This window comes from Charadrius vociferus, unplaced genomic scaffold, assembly GCF_000708025.1.
Source record: "Charadrius vociferus isolate BGI_N301 unplaced genomic scaffold, ASM70802v2 scaffold195, whole genome shotgun sequence".
Classification (NCBI taxonomy): Eukaryota; Metazoa; Chordata; class Aves; order Charadriiformes; family Charadriidae; genus Charadrius; species Charadrius vociferus.
This window is the reverse complement of record NW_009648539.1, coordinates 4102837-4129586: the sequence shown is the minus strand read 5'-3', so window position 1 is coordinate 4129586 and position 26750 is coordinate 4102837. Positions and strand designations below refer to the sequence as shown.

Genomic DNA, 26750 nt, shown 5'->3' with positions numbered 1-26750 from the left:
TGTTTGTGTGTGTGTGGGGGGGGGATGCTGCATCTGTCCCCCCACCTTCCCGGGAAAGGCTCCGAAGTTCCCCGCAAGGTCGCGGTGCCGTTGCGTAAGGCCCGCGGCCGCGCTGCGGTGCCGGCGGCGGTTTGAGCCCCGGGATGGCGGGGGGGGTTGGGGGGGTGGTGAGGGGCCGGTGGGCGCTGGGCGGCGGGAAGCGTTAAGCCGCCCCTCCGCCCGAGTTCCCCCCGGCCTCCCCTGCCCCTCTCGCCGGATGGTTTTCCGCCTGGGAGCGTTCTCCTTGACGGCTTTCAGGGGTTTTGGCGAAGCTTTTGTGTTTTCGCGGTCCGGCCTGAGCGTTGCATTGATTGGAGCCCTTATGGCACCCGGGGAGAGGTATCCGAATTTTAAGAAGTTAAATAATACGCAAACTGTGTCTCGGTGACCTCTTAACGTGTCCCACACAATGTTAAATGAGCTTAAAAAATAAAAATGAGGCTTTCAAGTGGTCTTCTAAGTAATTACATGCCAGCCACTTCGGTGTGGATGTTTTTGTCTTGTCTTTTTTTTTCTTTCAGCTCTTTAGTTACGAAATTGGCGTTTGATATACACAATAAAAAACTTTTGTTTTTTGCAAAACAACGTATGAAAACAGCACAGTGTTTGCTTTATAGCATTTTTGTACTTTGAACGCTGCTTATTAAAGTTAGCAAGTCGAAACCTATCTGTACAAAATCTTTAAACAATGTTTCACAACTATACAAAAATAACTAGTCCTGGTGAGGTCAAGCAAGTTATGTTTGTATCATCGTAGCCCATCTGGAAACAAACTGTTGTAAGCCTTGGTTTGCATTTGTACAGCTGGGCTGCCGGATAGGTTTGTGATGGGTAATTGTGGTTCTGTACTTATCATGGTAATTTGTCTTTCTCTGAAGAAATCGGAGTCAGTTCGAAGAAGCCTGTCAAAGGGATTACTTGTTCCAGGGCAAAGTAGAATTAAAGTTCAATGAATTTTCTACTCCTGAAACAATTGAGAGAGATAAATATGGAGACCACTTTTAGGAAGCTTAAGAACAAACAGAGTCCCCTCCAATTGCGAAGGCTGAATTTATTTGCATATGTTAAGTTCTTAAGAGATTTCTGGGAAGATGTGCATATTGTTATTCCTCTGGAATACACTTTAAAAACAGTGGTCTTATTTTGCTGTGGATTTGTTGCATATGTAATATGTCGTGTATGATTTTTCACTGACCACAAGACCTGTGACTGCGTCTTCCAGAAGCGCTAAGCATCTTTCACTTCCCCTGTATACCATGTAAGGTGTCTGAGCATTTCCAAATGCTCAGAGGTTACTGTTTTCCTGGTGAAGTGCTCTTGACTTAAGACGAGCTTGTTCCCTTGAAGTGTGAGTGCTGAGCTTCGTTCAAATTCAGGCTGAAGTTGCTGATGGTATCAGCACTTGCCTGATAAAATGCCGCGCTTACTGTACTGGCTTAGCTTACTGTACTGGCTTATCGGTTCTGTCTGTACTGTTTCATCTAGATTGTTCAGTAGAGGTCTCACTGGCTTGCTTTGTTTGGGTATTTATGCAGAAAGGGTGTTTATAGAGTACTTAATCAGAATTAGGTTTTTATATTCTGCATAAGCTATGTATCAGCAGTAACGCTCAGGACTTCGTTTTTCTTCTTGTATGAAGTACACTTGCAAAAGGATTTGTTCTTGCTGTGAAGTTAACTTCACAGTTTACCCTTTTGTTCAAAGCTGAGAAGCGCTATGTGATACTTGCATACTACTGAAAAAAATAGTCAGAATGTTGCTACTGCTTTTCACTACTTATTTTAAGCAAAGAGGAAACAAAAGGTGCCCTGTCTGGCAAACTCACTTTCAGTCTCTCTTGTGGAGCCAAATCTATTTTCTTTGAGGGGAAAAAAAAAAAAGCTGCATTGGTTCTTATTTAAATTAATATACTGTATAGTACATTATCCTAATTGATGTGTAATACTGTGAATGTGTGTTTGACCACTTGCTCTTACTCAGCAAACATGAGGGATGTTTTTGTTTGGTTTACTTAATTGCACTTTGCAGCTTGATTTTTCTTATAGTATCAGACTGTAAGACTCTATCTTATAGACTATATAGTATCAGAGTATATTTGCTGCCAGCAGTGGTATAATTCCCATTTTCCTGGCAGGAAAAATTACCCTTACAGTCATTACTGCATATGTTTATTAATAAATTTGTTTTTTAAACTTACAGTTTACACAGTTGAACTAGGTCTTTGTTTTCCCTAGATCTATTCAGACCTTGACGTGGCCCTTTTCTAATAGTGCCACAAACGACAAAAGGATGGCAGATTTAAGCCGCAATATTAAGCATATTTGCTAACATTTCTTTTTCACTATCTACTTACCTGTACTGTGAAGGTAGTCATTCTACAGAATTGTGCAAAGCATGTGGCATGCAGTTCAGAAAATACGGCTTTTGGGGTCAAACCATACAATTTTCTTTAGAATAAGTAGAACTCTTTTTTCCCTGGATAGGTGTCTTTAGTTCAGTGTCCCACACGTAAATAGTACAGCATTCTTTAAAATCTAGACATCTCCTTCCCTGCTGCTACCCATTTCCAGTCTAATTATGTTGGGTTTTATTTTTTTATGGAAAGTTTTTGGCAACATAAGTCAGGAAGGGTGTTTAAAGTGGCCAGTGCTGACTCATTTAATAACAAGTCATTTAAACAGTTGAGGAAAGGCAAAGACAGGGGAAAAAAAGCACTTTCCAGGATGTGGCTCCACCAGCGACTTCCTCAGCTGCCATTATGTACCCGTTTGCTAGACTAGCAGCAGTTGGGTATCTTCACAACTGTAGGAGTCTGTCTGCCTGCCTGGATCTGTTCTAAGGAATCACTGTGAGAAACTGCAGAATAGTTTTTTGTCAACCTTCACAGTCAGGTACTTGGGAAAAGTTCACTGAGGGGAAACTTTGAGCTCTGTCTGCATACGTTCCCAAAAGAACAAAGTTAGTTTTCATAGCTGAAGGTGACGTATCCTCCAACATCCCGAGTGTAGACCTGTGGGATTACAGCTCACTGCTCAACCTTCAGAAAGCCCATTTTTTCATAAGCACTTTCATAGAATCATAGAACAGTTTGGTTGGAAGAGACCTTAAAGATCGTCTAGTTCCAACGCCCCTGCCATGGGCAGGGACACCTTCTGCTAGACCAGGCTGCTCAAAGCCCCATCCAGCCTGGTCTTGAATGCTTCCGGGGATGGGACATCCACAATTTCCCCGGGCAAACTGTTTCAGTGCCTCACCACCCTCATAGTGAAAAATTCCTTCCTGATATCTAATCTAAATCTACCCTCTTCCAGTTTGAAGCCATTACCCCTCGTCCTATTGCTACCTGCCCTTGTTGAAAGCCCCTCTCCCTCTCCTTGGAGAATGATGTGTGCCCACGTTACTGAACATGTTTTTTTCAACTTTCTTGTTACAGGAGATCCTGTCAGACGTTTTGGAATTGACTTGACTTATATAGTCAAAATAAAAGCTTAAATAACTACAAAAAAACCATGATGCCAATGTTTCTGAATTTTGTTGTTGTTAGTCTTAGATTCTGAATAAGTTAACAGTGGTACATACCTTGAGGTGGATAAAACAAACCTGTTCTTTACTATGGTGGTGTTTCTTTACATTCTCTGAAGGTAGCTAAAATAATTCCCACTTCACTAAATGTTACATAATTGTATAACATTACATAATGTTCTGCCAGTATTCTCTTTTTCTGGAAGTTTCTGGAGTTACGAATTAGAGCCCAAAGAGGAACCAACAGCTGATGTTTTCCCATTTATGAGAAAAACTCACTGATGTAGTTTTCAGACTGAAGGTATGACTTTAGAATAGCCATACTGCATCAAGCTAGAGATCTGTATATAATCAGTGACCTTTCCTCTGCTTTTTTTTTTTTCTTGGGTCAATTACCAATGACATCCCTCAGGGACTGATACAGGGGCCAATATTAACATCTTTATTAATGATCTGAACATTGGGATGATGGGCCAGCATGTTCAACAGACATGTGAACTCCCCTAGAGCAAGTTGGGGAGTTCTGATACACTGGAGGACAGAGCTGCTAGACGGAGGGACAGACCAGAAACATGATCTGACAGGAAGTTTGTGAAGTCCAGCAAAGGCAGGAATACCAAGTCCTGAATCTAGGCCAGGATAACACCAGGCAACAGTACAGGCTGGGATCAACTGTCCACAGAGAACCTTTGTGGGGAAAGACACGATGGTCCTGGTGGACAGAGTGTTGAACAGGAGTCAGCAATGCTGGCCAGCTGCACGCTGGGTTGTCAGCAGAAGCATTAACCACCAGGCTGCAGAAATTATTCTTCCCTTCGGTTTGCACTTGTGAGACAGTATCTGGAGTACCATGTCCAGTTTGGGCTCCTCAGTATGAGAGAAACACTGATGTAGTGGACCATGTGACATCAGGGAAGAGGCTGAAGGAAGCAGGTTTGTTCCACCTCAAGAAGGGAGACGTAATGGTCAACTAGGACCTAGCTGTCATCTAGGAAGCTAAGATGATACTTTCCCATCTGCATCACTTTAATCCGCAGTGATTTTTCATCTGGCCAACGGCAGAGTTTACTGCGGTCTGCAACTACCCACCTAATGGGCAGGTATGGAGAAGACAGAGATAGACTGATCCTGGATGTATATGGTGATAGGACAAGAAGCAATGGACAGAAGTTGGAACATGGGAAAGTCTGATGATACATAAGAAAAGGCCTTTTCCAATGTAAGGGTGGTCAAACACTGGATGAGGTATGCAGAGCACCTACAGAGTCTGCGGTTTTGGAGATGTTTAGAAATAATTGGACAAGGCCCTGAGCAACATGCTCTAACTGGACCTGGTTTGAGCAGGGAGCTGGACCAGATAACCCTGGAAGTCCCTTTCATCATAAAGAAGTCTGGTTTTCTTCACGGTGGTACGTATTGTAATGAAAGGATATTGCTGCTGAGGAGTAATGGTCGTCTAGGACCAAGATTTCATGTAGGAAGCTAGAATGATACTTGCCAATCTGTATCACTTTAATCTGCAGTCATTTTTTTTGTCTGACGTTTTGTTGCCTGGTCAGTGTTGCAAGATGTTTCAGCAGTTCTGTAGTCAGATCTTATCTTTACTGTCGTGAATAACTTAAGATCACCAGCAAATTTGCATCATTTTATTACCTGCTTATCTCCTCTCTCTTTATGATAATGTAGAATAATCCATGTCCCACCACAGGTTTCTGTGAAACTCCATTTGTCATCTCCCTCTATTAAAGTAAGTAATCATTTACTTCCTGCCTTCCTTCATTTTCCTTCGCATCATTCTGTCTCTTAATTAGTTAATTATTCATACAAAGGGCCTTCTATAATTTTTTTCAGAGCCTTGCTTGGTGTCCTTTGAAATGTTTCGTATGGACTTTGTTTCCTAGTTTTCTTTCAGCAGGGTGCCTCCTTATCCATGTAATCGGTCATCTCGACAGAGAAATCTGGTTGTTTTGTGAGGCAGGAATTCCTTTAACAAGGAGTCTTTGCCAGGATGTCATGTTTATTTCGGTGTCCACTAGTTCTGTTCTTCCTATTTTTTTTGTATTGATTTGCAACGTATAAATGTCAGGCAACCTCCATGCCTGAACTGTCAATCTAGTTTTAAGCAGGAGACTGCATGAGAAAGTTGATATAATCTGTTGCATTTTTGAGTTCCTTTAAGTCTTAGTGAATAACATCTAATGTTGGCAAGGTTTTCTGGTTCACTTTATCTAATATTTTCCATAGCCTCTTCTGCAGTATCTTTCATTCCACACAGATTCTCCGAGTACATCACATAAATACATTCTGGAGTAGGGATCACTTTACTTTCTTTTGTAGTTGAGCACACATATGAATGGCTGCTCTACTCTGTTCTTATTTTCTGTGAAAGGGATGGGGCAAATCTGTGTCAAGGAAGTCAGTGAGTATATCAGGGTTATAACTCTTGAAGAAATTGGTTGTAATAGCTGGTAAGCTACTGTATGTTTAGTGGAACTGATGTTATTCTCCGTGGAACTGAACAAGCGTGTTCTGTGAGAGAGAAGTGTAAAACTGTAGACATGGAGTTCAATATGCTACTGTGCCGTGACACTGATCTTTGAATTTTGTCTGTAAGCTAGCAGTGTCTTTGGGGAGGCTCTTTTGTCGTCTCTGTCTTGGAAGTCCTCAGGTGACTGGAAACTAGTAGGTTGCTCATGTTGTACCCAGCAGCAGCAGAACTCTGAACAGCAACTTGCATTCAGTTCTTCAATATACTGGTAGACGTGCACCTTAGTATGTCTCCTCACTGAAGGGTATTTCCTTTGGATGTAGCAAAGGAGCTTCGTAAGACTTATTTTTTTGGGGGATGTATCCATGTGTGGCACCAACACTGGCCCAAACCTATGTAAGAGGTTTATATATAGTAAGAGGCACACATACACATGATACCTTTCAATGAACATTCATTTCTTCTAAACATAACAGCTGCAAAACTAGTATTCTTGGGAATTATTCAGTCATGGACTTGTCTTAATGTTTTTTTTGCTAACAGCTTTACAGCAGAGTGTCCTCTAGTAAGAGCACTGCTAGACTTCTAACTTGATATCACTAGCTTTTTATTCTTTGAAGTCCACAAAAATTGGGGGGTGGAGGCAGAAACCAAAACATTATCCCTATGTGTTTTTTCATCTGCCTCAAGCATCAGTCTCGTATATAAGCTGATGTTTGAATGTCTATAGTCATAGGATTGTATTCCAGTACAGGTTTGTTGCATACCTACTTTTGAACTTTTTGCAAATCAAATGCATTCTCTCTTTCTGCCTTAGAGATTAAATAGAAGCGTCTCATATACCCTCTCATTCCCTTCCTGAACTTCAGTATTCGGTGCAAGCTCTCATCCATTTCAACTTATTTGCATTTCCGTGCAGCAGATGCATGGAGAGATTTGTTCCAGCAAGTCCCTTGGCTGCCTTGTTTCACTAGGCATTTTTTGGTACCTCTAGGTCTTTCCCTTTCCCACCTCCAAGGGGCTAAAGGGTTCTTATAATCGTGGCTGTTCTTGCTTCAGTATGCTGCCAGGGTTTGTGCTTTGCCCCTTACAGCTGTTTTTGGAGGATGGGAAAATTCCTTTTTGGAAAAAGTAGGGTAATCCATATTTATCTTAAACTCGTTGCTTTCTTCAGTGCATTTGAGGAAAGAAAAAAAAACAACCCAAACTGAGTGCACACCTTTTAAAATTCTTGGGTATTAGTCTTTATCCTTCAGTACTTTAAAAGTTCTGGTAACTTGCAAGCTTTGAGAAGCCGTTTCTCCCCTTTTCTAGCATTTTCTTCTTTGTGAATTAATTTGGTACTCGCTTTAGACTTGAGACTTGGCACTACTGTGGCGTAATAAAATTATGAATTACGGTGTAGAGGCTTGCGTTGTAACTTGTACTTAGTGAAGCACACCTCCTACTAAACTCTTTTTAGTTTACATCCTGTACCGCAAAGAAACCGTGCCATGGATGCAGAGTCATACACATTAACTCTGCTGTCGAGTCTGGAAGCATATGGTACGCTGCCTGTGTACAGAGCTGCACCTCATTAGTTTCAATTAGTCACTAATTCACTGACTTTTCCTCTCCCTTTGGTTCCATAGGTATTGTGGGTTAAGTTGTGAGCTTGTGTTTTGTATTACAAATCTTCCACTCGATACAAATTCTTTTTCTAGAAAATACAGCTTGCAGCAGCTCAACTGTTACTCAGCTTACACTAGGTACTCTGTGCACCTAAAGGAGCCTAATTCTTTCTCTTTGATTTATGCAGGAAAGTTAATCTTCGGAGATTGTCATCTGGCTGTAGATAATGAGATTACTTCAGTCATAGTATCAGTTGTATCTCTGGGCTGATGTGGTTGCAGGTTTCCCTTTACTGAGGCTAGTTTTTAACTGACAGCTATTCAGTCATTGAAGCTAGGTTGTTATGAAACAGTGAAAGGGAAATAGCTAATGATTTAGAGTTGTGACTTTTAAGGAATGTCGGGGAGCACGAGAGTACCTTAGAATATTCTAAATAGGTAAATGAAATTATTTTGTTATATTAAAAATTATTGATGCTAACATCACTAATGATGTTCTGCTTTACAAGAAAAATTACACTTGAACATTTTATCACATGAGCAACAGCACTACCATGAAACAGCTGTGATTTCAGTTTTGTCTTTTTTTTTTTTTTTTTTTTCTGTGCACCGTGATGGTGAAATTGGCTTTGAGTTAAGCTTGGCTCCTGCTTTATAATGTTCAGTACCTTAGTCTTTGATGTGATAAATGAGTCAGAGTAACATTTCAAGTAGCTGAAGTAAGATGCTTCTTACTGACATAGCTGAAAATCAATTGCTCTTTTTCAATGGAATCTTATCTTTCAAATTTGTGAGATCTGATTAATGACTTTTCAATAGATTAGACAAATTTTTGTAGTTCTGCAGCAGAATGAGTATAAATCAAAACTGCCTCACAGTGATCCTGCACAAAAAGAATTGGAGCAGCTTTCTTGCTATTCAGCATTGTTAACAGATGGTTTTAGACAGATTAAGTAGGGAAATCCCCAAAGGATGAATTATGAATTAATGATTGCAAACAACTATGATGATAGTTTAGTAAAACTGCTGTATGGTACTATGAGCCTATGGCTTTCTGCATGGATTTATTTTATATTTATTAATTCGTGGACAAAGCATAACCCATGCTAGATAGAGCCTTAAATTATAATTTTTACTCATTGGGTTGTATTGCATTCCATCAATAGCCTTGTTTAAAACTAGTGGGGTAAATGAGTAGTGATACAGACTCTAGTGCCAACTTGTAACTGTTGATCTGCTCTAGTTACTGAATGGGATGATTTCTTGGGTTTATACATAAAAGGAATTCTCAAATAGTAAGATAACTCCTAAACACGAGTTACAAAAATCATGTATGAGCAAATTCTTAGGTTCTTTCAGATGTATATGGAAAGATAAAAAAATATGCAGTTGCTTTTTGTCTTAGAGAAACATTGACTTTTTGTATTGAGCAGAATGAATATAACCACTTACAACCACAGAAATCATATATTTTCAAATAACAAAAAAGTAAAATTGAGCTGTGGTAAAGTAATGTTGTAAACATGGGTTTTGGGATGTTGGGTGTGAGCTGTTTGGGTTTTTTTTTATTGACAGGTGTCAAAATTGTGTAGAAGGGTAATATTGTCCAAAGTTGGAAGTGCTTAACATGTAGGAGTTAGACCAATGCACGGAATGTTCCCTTTCAATTATCAAAGGTTCTGTATTGTATTTCAATGTTACATTTAACTATTAAATTTCCAACTGAATGAGTTTTTGTTGCCTCTGAGCTCTTCAAGGAAGCAATCAGAAGACTATACAGGCTCTTTAACATAAATAAGATAATGGTTCCTGGATTATATGAAGGTTTTTTGTTGTTGTTTTACACTCCTCTAGGTGGATAGTAGTTGGATTTGCATAGCCTTTTCCAGAGCACACTGTACTTCTCTGTTAATCCCTAGGGCAAGTATGTGCTTTTCAAGATGAAATACCAGGTGTTGCTCTGAATTGAAGTGGTATGTCAAAATGCTGCTGAGGAAGCCTTCTCTAAAAAAGGCTGGAGGAACCCTCCTGTTTGCAACATGCAGTGCAAGATGGATTGAATGGCTGGTATTCGTGCCAGTGAAGCTGTCCTTTTATGGGACTAACAAGCAGCTTTTTCTGCATCAGAGCCAGTCCCAATTTGAATAGGAGAAAGTATTGTCCGTGTTACATCCTTTATTACAAGGTCTGAATTTTCAGTTCCACAACAGTGGATTATTTTTTCAATAAGCAGCTCAGAGCTGGCTCAGGCATTGTTTGCACAAGCAGTAGGTTAGATACATTAACAAAGGCAAGTTAGGGAGGAAAGGCACAATAATTATTTGCCATTCAGTCTCTGATTTTGGGGATATCTGAGCACATTGGTAAATTGAATTATTTCTGCGTCTTGCATCTCTCTGGTGCTGAAAACACGTCTGTATCTGTTTTGACCACATCTGAAAGTACACTTTTAACAATTAACTTCCCTCTGAGTTGGTTTTGTTTACTTAGGCTTGCTCATGCCCAGGATTTCTAGGTGCAGAATGAAAAAGGGTAATAGCTTTGTTTTCGAAATCTGCCCATTTGGGTAAGAAGATACTGAACTGGAGGCTAACAGGAGGGGAGGAAGATGTACTGGCTTGTACACCCCTAAAACCAATTATTGGATCTATTAGCTTATATTCACTTTTCGGGGAAGGTCGTTGTGCGTTTCAGCAAACTTCAAGACAGCAGTTAAGTTAGAAAGCCAGTTCACAATGAAAAGTGCAGTAAAGGCCGTTTTATTTTTGGGTGCATTTTGTGATAGGTAATCGCATATTTTTTGATGTTCAGTATACTTGTTGATGTGTATATCATATAATCAGAAGAGGTTAAATTGGACTTTCAATTTGAAAAACTGTTTTTGCCAACTTGTGTCAGGTTGCTCAAAGGTGCAAATTTCAGTTTGTAAACTTCCGTACATCTTTTCAATAAGAGAAATATGGTAGAATTTGAGTTGTCTGAAAATGAAGATCTTTATCATCTTCACTTATTTCTGTAGGAATTCTGAAGACATCTTTTGTGGGGGGAAGATAGGGCAGTCCTCTGGCTTGTAAGGCATGTAACAATCAGAGTAGAAGGGTTCGCTTTGTTTGATCGGTGGTCAAGCCTCACTGCGTGTTCTCCGGTGATCTGTCTCCTCCTCTCTTCTGTGCATGTAAAAAAGAAGGGAGGACGGCAGGAGTGCAGGACAGTTTTCATGTACTTTTCTGCTTCATATCTGCAGATCACTGGGGGTCCCTGATTTTAAGGAGTCTGTGAAAAGTGAACATTAAAAAGGAAGTGTATTTCTTCTCTACAATAGTGCTACTTTGGTAATATTATTCAAATAATTCAAACCTCCACATAACGTCTAAGAGTCCACAGGTTGCAAGAACTAGCCAGCTGTGTTCCTTCTTTCCTTCTTTTTTTTTTTTTTTTATGTTTCTCTCGAGTTCCTTTTCACAACAACTTGCAAAACAAAATTTGGAAATAATTTAATCTCACTGAAAAAGAAATTCTGAAGTTTCCAGAGTTTTCATTACTTTGAAGAAACCCACACTGGAGGAAATAAATTGGTGTCATCAAAGTACTATATCTCAATTGAACAAGTTCATCTGAATCACATTTTGGATAATCATTTTCTCAATGGTGTTTGGTTTGGATCTTGAAATTTAAAGGGCCCTTGGTTTTCTAGGAATGCGTTCAGCACAAAGAAAGGGTGTTCACTACTATAGTACAGTCTTGCTGTGAGTTGAATCCTTTCTTTTGATCTCTTAACAATTTCAAGAATGTGTAACAAGTACATAGCATTGGTGCTGTTAATCTGAGGTGTGTATTCGAATTTGAAGTTGTGTACTCTTGTCTTTCCTGGCAAACTTTACAAAGAGGTCTGAAGTAGGTTTGGAAGCCTAGATCTGAAGGAGGTGAAGAGGACTGTTTTCACCCCTTCCAAACAATATTTTTTTGCCTGTTGAAGCTATTGTGCTTGAGAAGTGCACGATTAAATGTTGTGGCGTTTTAAAATAAAAAAGCACGATTTACATTTAACCAAAAATGTGGCTATAACTGCAGTATAGCTAGTGTCTTGTTTGCTTGTTTTATTCTTATGGTCTTTTCTACGCAACCATGTTTGTGTACCAGAGCACACGTGATCCTAGGTTAGGTATACCAGTGATCTCATTTGGTAGGGCTATTCTTGTGTTACTTGTCAGCTTCTACTTGTCCCTGCAGGTCCTGAATTGTACCTTCTTCCTTTTCAGAGGTGGCTTATCAGCTTGTTAGACACTACATGTGAAAGATTGCCTGAGGCTCCTCTAAGCATGTTAGCATTTGCCAGCAGATAAGTGAACCAGCGTACAGGTTGTTAAAGTAGTTTATTTCATTTGCTTCCCTGAAGGCTTTTATGAAAGATATGTACAAAAGCAATGAGAAGATGCTTTTAAAAAACTTTCAGGTGAAGATACAACTACAACTGTCTCAATACCACAAGTGTAACAGAACTCAGCTGTCTTGGACATGCAGCGTATTTGTACTGCCCTTCTAGACACCAGTGTATAGGCAGTATGAGGAAAATACATAAACATGGGGTAGCAGGATCATACCACTTCTTGGAAGCTGTTCTTTTACAGAAGTAGCAACTCAAGATCCTGAATGATGTGTTGGGGTCTGCAATTTCTGCCAGAAGGGGTTGGTTGCCCCTTTTGAATAATAGCCTGCAGAGAAACTGTTCTGGTTCAACTGCCCGTAAAGCAGAGGCAGCTGTCTGAAATAACATTTTCAGAATAAGTATGGATTCTTACAGTTAACTAGCACATTAGTAGTTAATGCAGTTGCATTTCATTTTGGTTATTTTTTTCCAGCCTTTGAAAACTTTCAAAGTTGAGTTTCTGCAAAGTTTATTTGTGGGATTTTCCTACAGAATGAAAACTAAATAGAAAGGTAAGGCTTTCCAATTCTAAAAATCTGCACATTAGCCAGACTTCTAAAAAATATTTTAGTGCTTGAAATTGCAGAAAATGCTTAATAAGACTTTCATTAATGCCTGGGCAGGCATCTAATCTTAAAAGACTTGATTTCTAGGAGAGGGAAGCAGGTAGTCCTTGTTCACTTCTCAAGATCTCTTAGGCTCTCATCTTTTGTGATGAGAAGTCTGTGTGACAGTTCTGCTTGTAGCCTTTACAGACTGGATGTCAAATGCCAGCTGCTGCTTCTGCGCTCTCTCACACGTGTGCTTGTATTCTGCAGCACATGTGGGTGTTGGAACAACGTGTGCTGCTGCCTGGCTAAATGAGTCTGAAGACCTGTTTGTCCTTTAGTAGTACAAAAGACCTAATGAGAGACAGTACCTAAAATGCAGTATTAGAAGTTCCCACCTGCCCCCAAACTCAAGATGAACTAATAAAAATATAAGCAGTGTAGGAAAGGCCTTTTTTTTTTTCTACGTGTCCTATCAAATGCAACTAAATTTACTTTACAGCACACTTTTGTTGTAGGGGTTTGTAGCTTCTTCTCTAGTATATAGTGCTACTGCATTTTCTTAGCAAAGGCTTTCCATTCCTGGTACTAGATTTTTTCAGAAAGGAATTTTCTACCATTATGAAATTAATGGAAGGTAGAAAGCAGAAAATACACAAAATGGAAGAGGAGGTGTTACTCCAAGGATGCTACACGACTATAGCCAATCCTCATTCCATAGAGAAAACATCTTGGGTATTTTTTCCAGCAGGAAGACTGATTAGTGGGAGGCAGTAACAAATAGTACTCTTCAGAGTCTAAATCATCCTATGTACCATGTGGGTATTTACCTACGCCCCTCCCTGGGTATCTTCCAACATGACTTCTCAGTTTAACTCCTGTTGGTAGGAGTGGCTGTGAAATAGCTACGTTTCCCCTGGTTTTATTTATAGTTGTCTATAAATACTTCCTGAAACCCAATCTCTTAAGTATCACTTAATTCTGTCATGCAAGACCTAATTACACTGATAATAAATAGACATTAGAATATTTTTAGCTAAGCATGCTGTCATGATGCTTCCTGTGCATGAAGCATATAATGACTTAAATGTCAGTATCTGAAGGCCCTCGAAAAGCTCTGAGAACAGAAGCTCGAAAACTGACACAACTGAGCTTGTTTTCTTAAATATTAAATACAACTTGATACATTATTGCTATATATGTTAGTTTCAGTAAAGTACTTGGGGAAAGGCCATTTCTCTGGGGCTGGTCAAAACAAGTGACAAAAGATTGTAACTGACAATTTCTTGAGATTGCACCCTCCTTAAACTGATTGTCTCCAATCTCAGATAAGCATTCCATGGAAATAGTGTAAGAGCCTGCATTAAACAGAGCATGAGTACCATCAAAAGGACTGTTTCCTTTCTAGGACCTGATCAGTAAATCCTTAAGTAAACACCATGTAACATATTTCTCCTGTTCAAAGAGACTTGCAGGTAATCTTTTCAGCTGTTAACTCCCGCCCAAACACCACAAATGTTAGTGACTGGGTGATACATGATCAGAATAGAACAGATTGAATATCTGGGAGGTGTTAAGCTTAAAGGAGAGCTTAGATAATGTTCTTTGGAGTCACAGGGGTTTCCTATGTTACAAAAAAACAAAACAGGAAAAAAAACCCAAAAAACCCAACACCAAAACAAAACAAAAAAAAACCCTGAAAGAAACACAGCAGTAATAGTTCTGGTCTGGTTGCAACTGGATGGGCTGCAGGGAAAAAGCAATTCTTTGTAATCTGAAATATCCTTAAATGCTGCAAGTTTTCACTGCTTCAGTTTTTGATAGGCTCTTAGGGTATATTTGGAGGAAGGTGGTTGTTCGCTAGGGAGAAGGTTCCTTGTTAGGTTTCTTGCAGGTCTTTGCTTTTCTCCTTTTAACTTGTCCAATTTTATGTCTTTGTTTTAAATGTTGTTTAAAAGTCAGGAGCAAATACTTTGCTTATTCTTTATTTTAGAAGCCTAGCTTATTGGCCTTTTAATGCTCATTGCTTTATTTGTATGCTGAAGCAAATGGTATTGTATATCTCATGCCAACACCCCTCCAATTGTACTGCTTAGGGATTTATTTATTTATTTTACTGTGGTCTGAACTGGTTAAATGGTTTGTGCTGCTTATTAGCATAGCAGTTTCCTTCAGTTTGTAGCTTAACATATAAGTGAAATCCCTCTCCTTGCTCAGTTAAGATTGTGTTTGTTAGGTTTTTAACCCTGATTGTTAATTGTAAGTTTGATTAAGTCTTGAAAAGAATCTGAAACTGCAGTTGCGATTACCTCTGCTTTTTCATAACTTTATTTTAAATGGAAGATATACCTGAGTATATACTTGTCACTCTTAACACTTCATGAAGGAAAGAGATTATTTCTCAGAATTATACATTCTCCTTGTTTGCACAGCAATGTCTTCTGCAGGTGGCACATTATGAAAAGCCCACCTGTATCTGAAGAACTTTGCTCCTGCCTTTGATGTTACTAAGCATTTTATATTTGGTATATGTCTAAGTGGTTTCTAGAACCAAAGACAGCCCTTTTTCTGTTCACTGATATATATTTCATATCTTCCTCTCTCTCTTTTATCATGACTTACCTACTCCTATTTCAGGGCTCTTTGTTACTTACTTTTTTATAACAAACATCCTATGTGAACTTTACTATATTAGTACAGGCTGTATTTGCTACACCTTATGTCATAATGTTGATCACACTTGAAATAGGTGTTATATGAAGCTGTTTGTCTTGATATATTTCCAACTTCTTGACCGACTTCTGTTTTAGTTCTTTTAGTATTTTTGTTTTTGACTGGCAATCCATACAGGTTTTGAATTCTCTGGAAAAAAAATGGTAGAGCTCAACAAGCTTCCCTCCATTCTGATGTTAAGATAGTTATGGCAGTGGCCCTAAGTTAGCCAGTCTGAGAAAAAATTATATTACCCAGCTGAGAGCTCATTATTTCAGGAGGTATTTGCGAAGCCTCAGCTGCTGTGTATAACCTTAGATTTTCAAACTGAATTTAATTTGCATATACAAGCTACTCCAGTGGGTAGACCATCTAGTCCAACCCCGCTGCCATGGGCAGGGACGCTTTCACTAGATCTGGTTGCTCAGAGCCCCATCCAACCTGACCAACACTTCCTAGGATGGGACATCCACAACTTTACAGGGCAGCCTGTTCCAGTGTCTCCCGGCCCTCATCGTAAATTATTCCCTCCTTATGTCCAATCTAAATCTACCCTCTTTTAGTTTAAAAACATTGTCCCATCCTGTCAGTACAGGCCTTAGTAAAGTCTTTCTTCATCTTTTTTATAAGCCCCATTTATATATTGAAAGGCTGCAGTAAGTTCTCCCTGGAGCCTTCTCTTCTCCAGGCTGAACGAACCCAACTCCCTCCGCCTGTCTTCATAGCAGAGGTGCTCCAGCCCTTTGATTATCTTTGTGGCCCTCCTCTGGACCTGATCCAACAGGTCCATGTCTTTCCTGTGCTGAGGGCCCCAGAGCTGGACACAGGACTCCAGGTGGGGTCTTACCAGAATGGAGTAGAGGGGCAGAACCACCTGCCTCGACCTGCCGATGCAACCCGGGATATGGTTGGCTTTCTGGGCTGCGAGCACATGTTGCTGGCTCATGTCCAGATTCTCATCCACTGGTACCCCCAAGTCCTTTTCTGCCAGAGCTGTTCTCGATCCATTCATCCCCCAGTCTGCATTGATACTGGTGATTGTCCCAACCCAGATGCAGGACCTTGCATTTGGCATTGCTGAACTTCATGAGGTTAAGATGACACTGGTGAGGTCATAAGGTTAGATGACACTGGTGATGGACCTGCCAAAACAGCTGCTGATTCTTGCTTCACTTATGTGGGGGGTATAGGGGGTGTCTTTTTCTGCAAAACTGATGATCCTCCCTGAAGAGAGTGCTAAAGAAATGATAGAATTGTAAACTTCACCCATGTATCAAATGAAAGTGTTTCTGAAAATGTTTTGTAAGACTTCATTAAAGCAACTTAAACTGTGACATCTTTGTGATTTTTATCATTTGCATACCTCTACAGTAATATATGGGTTTAAAATGCCATTGATGATTTGTAAGAGACCATGGGATTCCTTTCACTCTGCAGTGTTAGTTGCATATGCATTTTTTTCAGGATTCTGCAGAACATGTTTAAACTTCTGCTGGTATAAAGTGCTGTGGGAGGTAAACTTGCAGCCAGAATGTGCATCCAACTTGTATTTTATTTGTCTTAGGCCAGTGTTATTCTATATGTTTTGTAGAAGTCAGTACTGTATGAATGTAATATTAGCCCTTTGTTTGCATAGCATTAGGTTGCTGTTTGCTTAAAAATCAGTTGAGGAAACAAAGTTGTGACCTTCTATCAAAGTGGTTTTCTTCAAGTGTTTTGGCTAATGCTGTCTGTAGGCTTGCTGCCCGTGACTAGTCAAGAATTCACCAGCTGGGATTGTTAGATTAGCTGCTGTCAGGTATTTGATAGTCAGGTATACTTGAAGCATTTACAATGCAAGAATTCAGAAAAGCTGCATATCGCAGCTGGTTTTAATATCCATTTGATATTAATCTGAATTTCCGCTGAAGTGATGGTAATTCTCTAGAATGAACCTGATGGTGTACAGATGTTTGCTTAGTTTTCTCTTTAATAGGACTCTGTTTTCCTCCTAAGATGGTGTTTTCACTGGATGGGCACCAGGGGTTCGCAGGCTTTGGGGCTGAAGTTTGGTGAATCGGGAGACTCTTACACAGACAGATTTGTTGTATGAATTGTAGAAAATGGCCTGCCTTTAGACCTTGTGGCTTAGGTACAAGTTGGAGAAATAGGGCATATTTAAGAAGGCAGTGGGCAGATGATGCATTTCTGTAATGGTGTTTTGTACCAGGACAAAATACTCTTCTGTTGACATAGCAGTTTTTTGATAGGGCAGCACTGTTTATTGGGATAGTTCTTGGCTTTTTCAGGCTCTTTTTTTTTTCTTTTTTTTTTTTCTTTTTTTTTTCCCCAAAATGCTCTATGAAGTATTGACATTTTCCATTGCAAAGAGTTTAATACTGCAAAATTGACTAAACCAGCACCTGGCGTTCAAAATACCTGAAGGGCGAGCCTTAGGCATTGATCAAATTATGAAGCAGAACAGTTCCTACACTGCTTCATGCTCTGTCCTTTGATGCGGTGTGAGCATTACAGGTGCTCTTGTCCTACCGTAGGCTTGAATGGTAGGAAAATGTATGAGTGAAACGTGACCTATGTTTTTTTGAGGAATGGAAAAAGATATCTGTGATTAAGCTGATGCAGTTGAGCTGTTCAAACACTTAAGTAATTCATGTAGGTCTGAAATTCTCTCAGCAGACATTTTTGAGCCACTGGGGATGTGGCTTGCAGTGCAGTTCTGTGGCCATTTTAAACCACGCTCTGCAGCACTTCTGCCCATCCTTCCCTTTCCAGTCTGTACCTTTTCCCTTTTGCCACCAAAAGTATTCATACAGCTGTGCAGTGAACTGGACTGGGCAACTGATTGTGAGGAAAACTAAACTAACAAACACCACTTTCTCCACAACTCAGGTTAAACCCACATCAGATGAATTCACTGCAAAAAGAGAGAGGGAGTCAAGAACAGGCAGGACTATCTTTGGCAAAAGTGATGGCTTTTATGCTGGTTTAGGATGTTCAAAAATAGAGAGTTCAACTTCTGTCCTGCATCTCACTAAAAATGGTTGTCATATCAAAAGTGTAAAGCTCCTATAGTGTTAGTAATACACTTTGTAGTTAGTTCATTCTGAGTGGCAGGATTGCATGCTGTTCTCATGTTTGCCTTGGTCAAGAAGCTACTTCTGCATTACCCTTCTCTTTGGGTGGGAGAGGGATCTCTGTTTCCTTGTGTTTGGTCTTCTAGGCAAATCTTTAGTCTCCTGCAGGCTGCATGAATCAGGTGGTGATCTCTGGTTGGTGTGATCCAAGAAGAAATGCATCATGCAATGTAAAATAGGGGCAGAAAAACTGATGCAGGATGTGGAGTTCAGAATAAAAATGTTCTCTCAAATTGTTTTAGTGATAACTTGCATCTAAATGGCAAACTTGTTCTAAATTTTAGAAAACACATGTAATTGAAGATGTTTAAGTTATGAATACAGTGGATATTTTGATGGGGGGAGGGCTGGAATACTTCAGATTATTTTTGGTTCTTTTTGTGTAAAGACTGTGCTATTGCTTGTTCTTAAAGCTTGCCCTAATCAATTGGATAAAACATCATTTAGAAAGGCTTATTTCAGTAACACCAGCTAAAGCTCCCAGATCGTAATTGATGACTGTGTTTGGTTACCTGGCAGCACAAAAACTTGGTAAGATTTCCAATGCTGGCAAACCCAAAATGATGTTGATATGTCTACTATTGGACTTTTCAACTTTTACTGTGTCTGTAGTAGTATGGAAGCCTGTTGAGAGACCTAGAGCAGTTTATTTTAATACTGCAGATGGGGGGGAAAAAAAGTATCCCTCAATTCATTTGAGATGTGAGATAAGCTGAGATCACAGCAGATGAGCAAACTTAATTATACTCCAATTTTTTTTTTTTTTTTCATTCTCTGAGAAGTTAAATGATACCTCATGACTCAACACCAAATTTTATTAGAGAAGTATGCTAAAAATCCATTACTGAGTTCAGTTCAAAACTTGTCTTTAATACTAAAGTTAAATTGTATTCTTGCACACAGTTCTAATAATTAACTCTTCTTGTTCACAGATAACTACTCTTATTAATCATAAGGATAAACCAAAGCGTTCAGACAAGACTCTGCAAGCAATTCAGCGAGTGGGCCAAGCAGTTAACCTGGCAGTTGGAAGATTTGTTACAGTAGGTGAAGCTATAGCCAATGAAAATCATGAATTGAAAGAGGAAATGAGTGTTGCTTGCATCGAGGCAAGGAGAGCAGGTATGTAGTTACTCATGAAACTTGTAACCTGTTGTGCTTGTGCCATCTTTGGCACACTATTTTTAGTGTCAGGAATAATGCAAGAACTTTATTATTTATCTTAACCTTAATAATAAAGTTTATTAGGCCTTATTACGCCTAACGTTTAAACTTTATCAGGATTTAACTTAATAATAAAGTTTATTAAGTATATTATTTATCTTAACAGTTTATCTTTAAGATAAACAGTGGACTTGTGGGTAAGTGTTTGGTTTTTATCTTTTAAATAACCTCAGAAGCCTGACAAACTTGCCTTTTTGTGTCCTAGCCCAGTATATTTCTTGCTGAATCACTGTGCTGGCCTCAAACTTTGGGGATGCAGTTCATACTATTCTTGTGATTTTAAAAAAAGAAAAAATTTAGAAATTGGACATGGTACTGTAAAGAAATCCTCTGAAAATCCCTCAATGATGAGTTGCAATGTCTAGATGTCTAGAGACACGCTGGTGATGAATGACTGTTTTTGTGATTTGAAGGACTACTCTAGATAAACTTCAGACTGAAAATTCATGGTCGCTCCAGTAAACTTGGCTGCAAACAGAAATGTCCTAATTTGAAAACATTCCATTTGTTACATGAAGCATGTGTTTTCTCTTCAGAGGTCCAAGTAAAATGCTCACAAGCCAAAATTGCCAAAGCTTACATCGATAATCTCAGCTGCTAGGAGAGCAGTTCAGGCTGGATTTCTTGACTTGCCAGTTGTGCTGTGATGTGGTGGCTTGACCCTGACTGGATGCCAGGTGCCCACCAAAGCCTTTCTGTCGCTCCCCCTCCTCAGCTGAACACGGGAGAGAAAATATAACGGAAGGCTCATGGGTTGCAATAAGGACAGGGAAATCACTCAGCAATTAGCGTCACGGGCAAAACCAGACTCATCTTGGGGAAATTAGTTTACTTTATTACCAATCAAATTACAGTAGGGTAATGAGAAGTAAACCCAAATCTTAGAACACCTTCCCCACACAATTCCCTTCTTCCCGGGCTCAACTTCACTCCAGATTTTCTCCACCTACTCCCCTGAGTGGCACAGGGGGATGGGGAATGGGAGCTGCGCTCAGTTCATCACACATTGTCTCTGCTGCTCTTTCCTCCTCAGGGGGAGGACTCACAGTCTTCCTCTGCTCCAGCGTGGGGTCCCTCCTATGGGAGATGGTCCTCTACAAACTTCTCCAGCATGAGTCCTTCCCATGGGCTGCAGTTCTTCACAAACTGTTCCAGCATGGTTCAACAGGGTACAGTCCTTCAGGAACAGACTGTTCCAGTGTGGGTCTCCCACAGAGTCACAAGTCCTGCCAGCAAACCTGCTCCAGCATGGGCTCCTCTCTCCATGGGGCCACAGGTCCTGCCAGGAGCCTGCTCTGGCACGGATTCTCCATGGGGTCACAGACTCCTTTGGGCCCATCCACCTGCTCCGGTGTGGGGTCCTCCATGGGCTGCAGGTGGATATCTGCTCTACCATGGACTTCCATGGGCTGCAGGGGGACAGCCTGCCTCACCATAGTCTTTGCCATAGGCTGTAGGGGAATCTCTGCTCTGGCACCTGTAGCACCTCCTCCTCCTCCTTCTTCACTGACTTTGGTGTCTGCAGAGTTGTTTCTCTCATATATTCTTACTCCTATCTTTGCTGCTGTTGAGACACAACAGTGTTTTCCCTTTCTTAACTATGTTATCTGGAGACACTAGCACCATCGCTGGTGGGCTTGGCCTTGGCCAGCAGTGGGTCCTTCTTGGAGCCATCTGGCATTGTCTCTGTTGGACACGGGGAAGCTTCTGGCAGCTTCTCACAGAAGCCACCCCTGTAACTCACTGCTACCAAAACCTTGCCATGCAATACGTGTGGCCAACTGCTTTTTCTGCCTATCAATGTATCCAGGAGGAGCTCAGAATCTAAAAATAGTCTGCAGTATTTTCTCTCGCCAAATGGTTATACTTTTTTACATTGTAAGTTTTATTTCCTGTTATGCCTCAATCTAGAGGACTGAAGATACAGACTTTTCTGTCAAGCCTCACATTTATCTTGGCATGGGTCAGTTATTCTTTCGCTGAGCTATCCATTTGAGATCTAACTGAAGACTTACATGTGAAATTCAGTATATCAAACATGTTTGCTGCTGGGTTTTTGTTTGATGGGGTTTTTTTTGTGTGCCAGTATCATCTCTATGGACTGTTAAGTGTTGGACAAGGTAAGAGAGTCCTTTGTGCAGAGTAGTTGTTATGGATAACTGTCCTCTGAATTTAGTCTCTGAATGAAGTTGCTCAACTGCCATTTTGAACAACTTTGGTGTTCCCAAGCAAGCCAATAAAATCTCCTGGCCAATTACAGCCCAGAATATTAAATTGTATAAAAGAATCCCATGTTCTGATGGCATGGGCAGTAGAAAGCCCGTGCTGAGGATGTGGTAGAGCTGTTCATACTTCTTTTTAGCCAATAAAATGGTGCCTCAAAAAATAAAGGGACACTTTGTTAGGTGTATAAGATAGATTTCAACACTGAAGGATTTAGAACATTAGGCATCTCAGTTGCTATGAAAAGTAGGGAGTCTTTAAATCAATTGCATATCCTGCAGAGGCTTTGAGGGATGACAGATGTTGTATCCGTCTCTTGTGAAGGGTATAATCAGTGATCAGAAGTGTTTCAGACTTGTTATGACTATTTCTTTGTAATAAACCTTGTAATTTGATTGACTCAAAATAGAATCATAAAACACTGCAAAGGGTCATGTAGCAGATTTTGCCTAACATTAGTCTTGCACTGTGTCAGTGTATACAGTGACAGTATAGTAGTGGAATGTAACTCAAAGCAGCACAGTTTTAGATGCCTATCTGTGATTTTTTTAATTTTTTTTTTCCCTCCAAAACTGGGAAAGACTGGTTGATTTAAAAGAGAAAACACATGTCAAGAATGACTTAGTGTCGTAACATTTTCAGTATTCTCTGCCAGTTGACTACATACCCCTAAAGGAAGACATGGAGTAACATGGAAGCAGTAAGTAGCTTTCTCCTATTTTTGCCTTGTCTTTTATTACAGAGAAGGACTAAAGTAAGAAGGTTGAAAACTAGCAATGTAAAATGGTTAAATACAATCACAGAATAACTTAGGTTGGAAGAGACATTTAACTCCAAGAATGGAGACTGTGCAACTTCTTATACACTTTGTATAGTGTTTGACCACCCTTGGCAAAAGTATTTTCTCATATTTTGTCCATTGCTTTTTCTCCTATCACCATTCACCTCTGGGATCGGTCTGCCTCTGTCTTCTCCATACCTGCCCATTAGGTAGGTAGCTTCAGACCACAGTAAACTCTGCCATTGGCCTTTTCTTCTTGAGACGGAATAAACCTGTTTCGTTCAGCCTCTCCCCTTATGTCACATGCTCCACTATGTCAGTGTTTTCCCTTGTACTAAAGAGCCCCAAACTGGACATGGTACTCCAGATGCTCTCTCACAAGCGTCAACCAGAAGGGAAGAATAATTTCTGCAGCCTGGTGGTTAATGCTTCTGCTGACAACCCAGCGTGCAGCTGGCCAGCATTGCTGACTCCTGTTCAACACTCTGTCCACCAGGACCATCGTGTCTTTCCCCACAAAGGTTCTCTGTGGACAGTTGATCCCAGCCTGTACTGTTGCCTGGTGTTATCCTGGCCTAGATTCAGGACTTGGTATTCCTGCCTTTGCTGGACTTCACAAACTTCCTGTCAGATCATGCTTCTGGCCTGTCCCTCTGTCTAGCGGCTCTGTCCTCCAGCATATCAGACACTCACCCAGTTTGGTATTGTTCAAACACTCAGCCCATCATCCAAGGAATAGTTTTGTTTACTTGTGTTAGTCCTTGGGGGTACCACTCGTAACTGACTGCCTGTTGGACTTTGCCCCACTGATCACCGTCCCCAAGCCCAGCTGTCAGGTCCATTTTCTACCCACCTTATTGTTCACTTGTCCAATCCGTATCTCATGTTTTAGTTATAAGGACACTATGGGAGATCATGTCAGAGGCCTTGCTAAAATTGAGATACACAGCATCCATTACTTCCTTTTCTAGAGATGGTGTCATCTCCTCATAGAAGGCATTCAGGTTGATAAGGGACTATTCGCCCTTGCAGGTCTGTGCTGGCTCTTCCTGATTGCCTTTATTCTGCTTCATGTGGTAATGGCTTCCAGGATGGTTTTAATAATTTTCTTGGAGACTGACGTGAGGCAGACTAGCCCATAATTACCCGATTTTTTTTTCCCTGTTACCCTTCTTGAAGATGGGTGTGACAGTTGCCTTTCTATCACTGGAACTCTGTCCCAATTGTCACAATCTTTCAGACATGGCAGCAGAGTTACAGTGACACTCAATTGATCCTTTGATACTCTTGGATGTGTCCTGTAGACTTGTGTATGCCCAGCTGGCTTAAATATTCCCTAGCTCAGTCTTTTTACCATGCCAGGTCTTGTTCCTCATAGCTTACTCCCCAGGCACCATTCCTGTTCTGGTAGTTGCAGATCTGCAGGCAGAGAAGGAAGCCCTTGCTCTGTTGTCAGAAGGCTCAAGTTTCTAGGGCTGTCTGGAGCTTTTGACAGACAGATTTGCAGCTCTTTCTATGTTCTCCGATTATTCTTTGTATTATTAGGTCCCTCATATATGACTTGATAATTCATCTTCGAGAAGATGAATCCCACAGCATAAGAAATTGGATAGTGATGTTGGGCATCCTTCCTTGGTTATCAAAAGCACTTTACGTCTATTTTAATTGTTCTCTGTGTGTTTCTACAGGATTTTATGTTGTCACATGTATTTTGAGGTCTAATGAAGAGATTGGGGTTAATCTGCTGATAAAGTTGAACAGTTCCAACTAGAGATTGGCCTGAACTGGAATGAATTTGACTGTGGAGAAGGCAATGGCCAGTCTGTTTTCCTGTTAAATTATCTCCTTGCCTGGCAGGAGACTTGCCCTACAACTTCACTGTTAGTGTATCTGGCTGCCCTCGCTGTTTGGATAATAGCCATACTTTTATAATTCTTCTTTCTTCTTCAGGCACCTCAGCTATGGAACTCACTGTTTCAGATTGTACTCTGTTTATCATATTTGTATGCTTACAGTAGAGAGACTCTCTGATTATTTGTACCATTGCTTTTATGACCTAGCCTGGTCCTAGCAAAAGTACTGGAAGTTCCTTGCTATAATGCACGACCTATTCAGGCAGTTTAGGAACTCAAGGGATTACAGTTGGAGGAGGAGAGAATCTATACAAACACTATGAAGCATGGAGCTCTGTGGTTTGAAGGACCATCAGGGCCAGGCCTTCTTTGTTCCATAGTGTTTGCGTGTGGTATTTCCAGAGTAATAATGCACCCTCAGGGTTTTCGTATGGACCTCTGGCTTTATCAGGTTTCTGAAGCGAGTATCTTGTCTGCTTAGGTGAGTTACCTTAGTGGGGGTTTTGAAGATGAGTCATAGGGGACTCGATCAAATGTCCTAGATTTTATCTGCAGGGATGATCTGCAGGTTATTTGTGGGTTGATCATCTTGTCTTGCATGCTAACAAAAAACATTTCTCAGAGCTTGCCCTGAGTTCAGTCTCCCAGCAGTCCTTACGTGGTTGTGGAACAGGAAACTTCTCTGTGCCTTTTCTCTATTGCACTATTACCTAGGGTACTCCAGAAGATTTAATTGAATATGGGCCTGTGATTCTTCCCAGACAAGGAGATCCATTGGCTGCATTGGATTGTAGAATATTTAACCGCATAAAAAAATCAAAGTGGTGAAATAGTCCTATTTAACTATAATCTTATTAAATGTTAGTTGAATAAAAAGATGCTTATGAACTGAAAATCAGTGCTGCCCCCCCCGTTTCTGACAACATACTGTTTGGTGGTTCTCCTTTGAACATAAAGTGCAGTAGTTTCCTTAATGTTTCAGTCCTATGAGTTATAAAGTTACTGTTTGGAATCTCTTTATTCTTCATGCCTAAAGACTTCTACAGGAATAGGAAATCCATAAATGATGGAAATACTAACTTAAATTTGGAAGGTGGAGGAAAATCTGTAGCTCTTCGTTCCTTGCTGCATCCCACTCCTTCAGTGGGTTGATGCTGCAAGTGTCGACACTGACTTGTCTTTTGCTATTAAAATTGGAAAAATGTCTCCCATTAATGTTTTCTTCCTCCACACCCCCTCCACCTCAAATATCTGTAGACTACTGTAAGAAAATTAGTGTATGTTACAGATGGAAGAATGAGGCAGTACTGAATAATAGTCCAAATTTAAATATGGAGAGGGTGCCACCAACAGTCAATAGAAGGAAGTGAAGTGAAATAAAAAAAGAGTTGTAGGTAGCTGTGAAATTGGTGTTTTATCCCTCAAAGACAAAAGTTAAGAATGCTTAATGGCCCAGTATCCTTTTTTGTAAGTATGAAATGTTAATTATTTGTTTTTTCCCTCTAGGTGAAACGATCGCACAACTTACCGACGTGGCAAGCTTGGATCATCCAGAATCTGATAGCCACATAACAATCTTTACGGACAAAACGGGTGTGGTAAAAGCTGCAAGGTTGTTGCTTTCTTCTGTCACAAAGGTGCTGGTGTTAGCAGACAGAATTGTTATTAAGCAAATTATAACTTCCAGAAACAAGGTATTTGTGGCTTCTTTTTTGTTTTGGTTAACTGATACCCGGAGTCAATGCAAAAGAGTGGTGCTAAATGAAGTTGTATTTTCATTTTATCTCTAGGGAAGGTGCAAAATAAATAGGTAAAAAATTAATGTCTTACACATGTTCACCTACCAGATATCTGAAAGGGGATGTCTGTAAGTCAGGAGGAATAAAATAACAATTTTCAGTGACTTTCTACGTTTTTTGTGACCTGTATTGTTCTATTGACTTAGTATGCTGGAGAAGACACTGTGTTACTGCTTATTCAAGTTTGCTATGAGGTGGAAAGTGTGTCTGTCAGTAAAATGGCCAATAAAAGCTTCTACTTGCTAAGGGCAGGATGTGTGTACTGTCAGGATCAAGACAGGGAGAGCATTATGAACATGTCTAAGGCAAAAAGCTGTGAGGAACGCTGATAAAAGTCTGTGCTAGTGAAATGAGGCTTACAGATTAAAAGTTTTATGTTCAGTTTAACTTA

The 26750-nt window shown here is 40.2% G+C and overlaps 1 protein-coding gene across 1 annotated transcript in view; it reads left to right on the top strand.

Moving 5' to 3' along the window:
- Nucleotides 1–256: 256 nt before the first annotated feature.
- CTNNAL1 (catenin (cadherin-associated protein), alpha-like 1) overlaps nucleotides 257–26750 on the top strand; it is a 58487-nt gene continuing 31993 nt past the window's right edge. The window contains exons 1-4 of the mRNA XM_009885916.1: nucleotides 257–378; nucleotides 918–972; nucleotides 19412–19601; nucleotides 26067–26254. Coding sequence (XP_009884218.1) covers nucleotides 257–378; nucleotides 918–972; nucleotides 19412–19601; nucleotides 26067–26254 — 555 coding nt within the window. The remainder of the gene's footprint in view (nucleotides 379–917; nucleotides 973–19411; nucleotides 19602–26066; nucleotides 26255–26750) is intronic.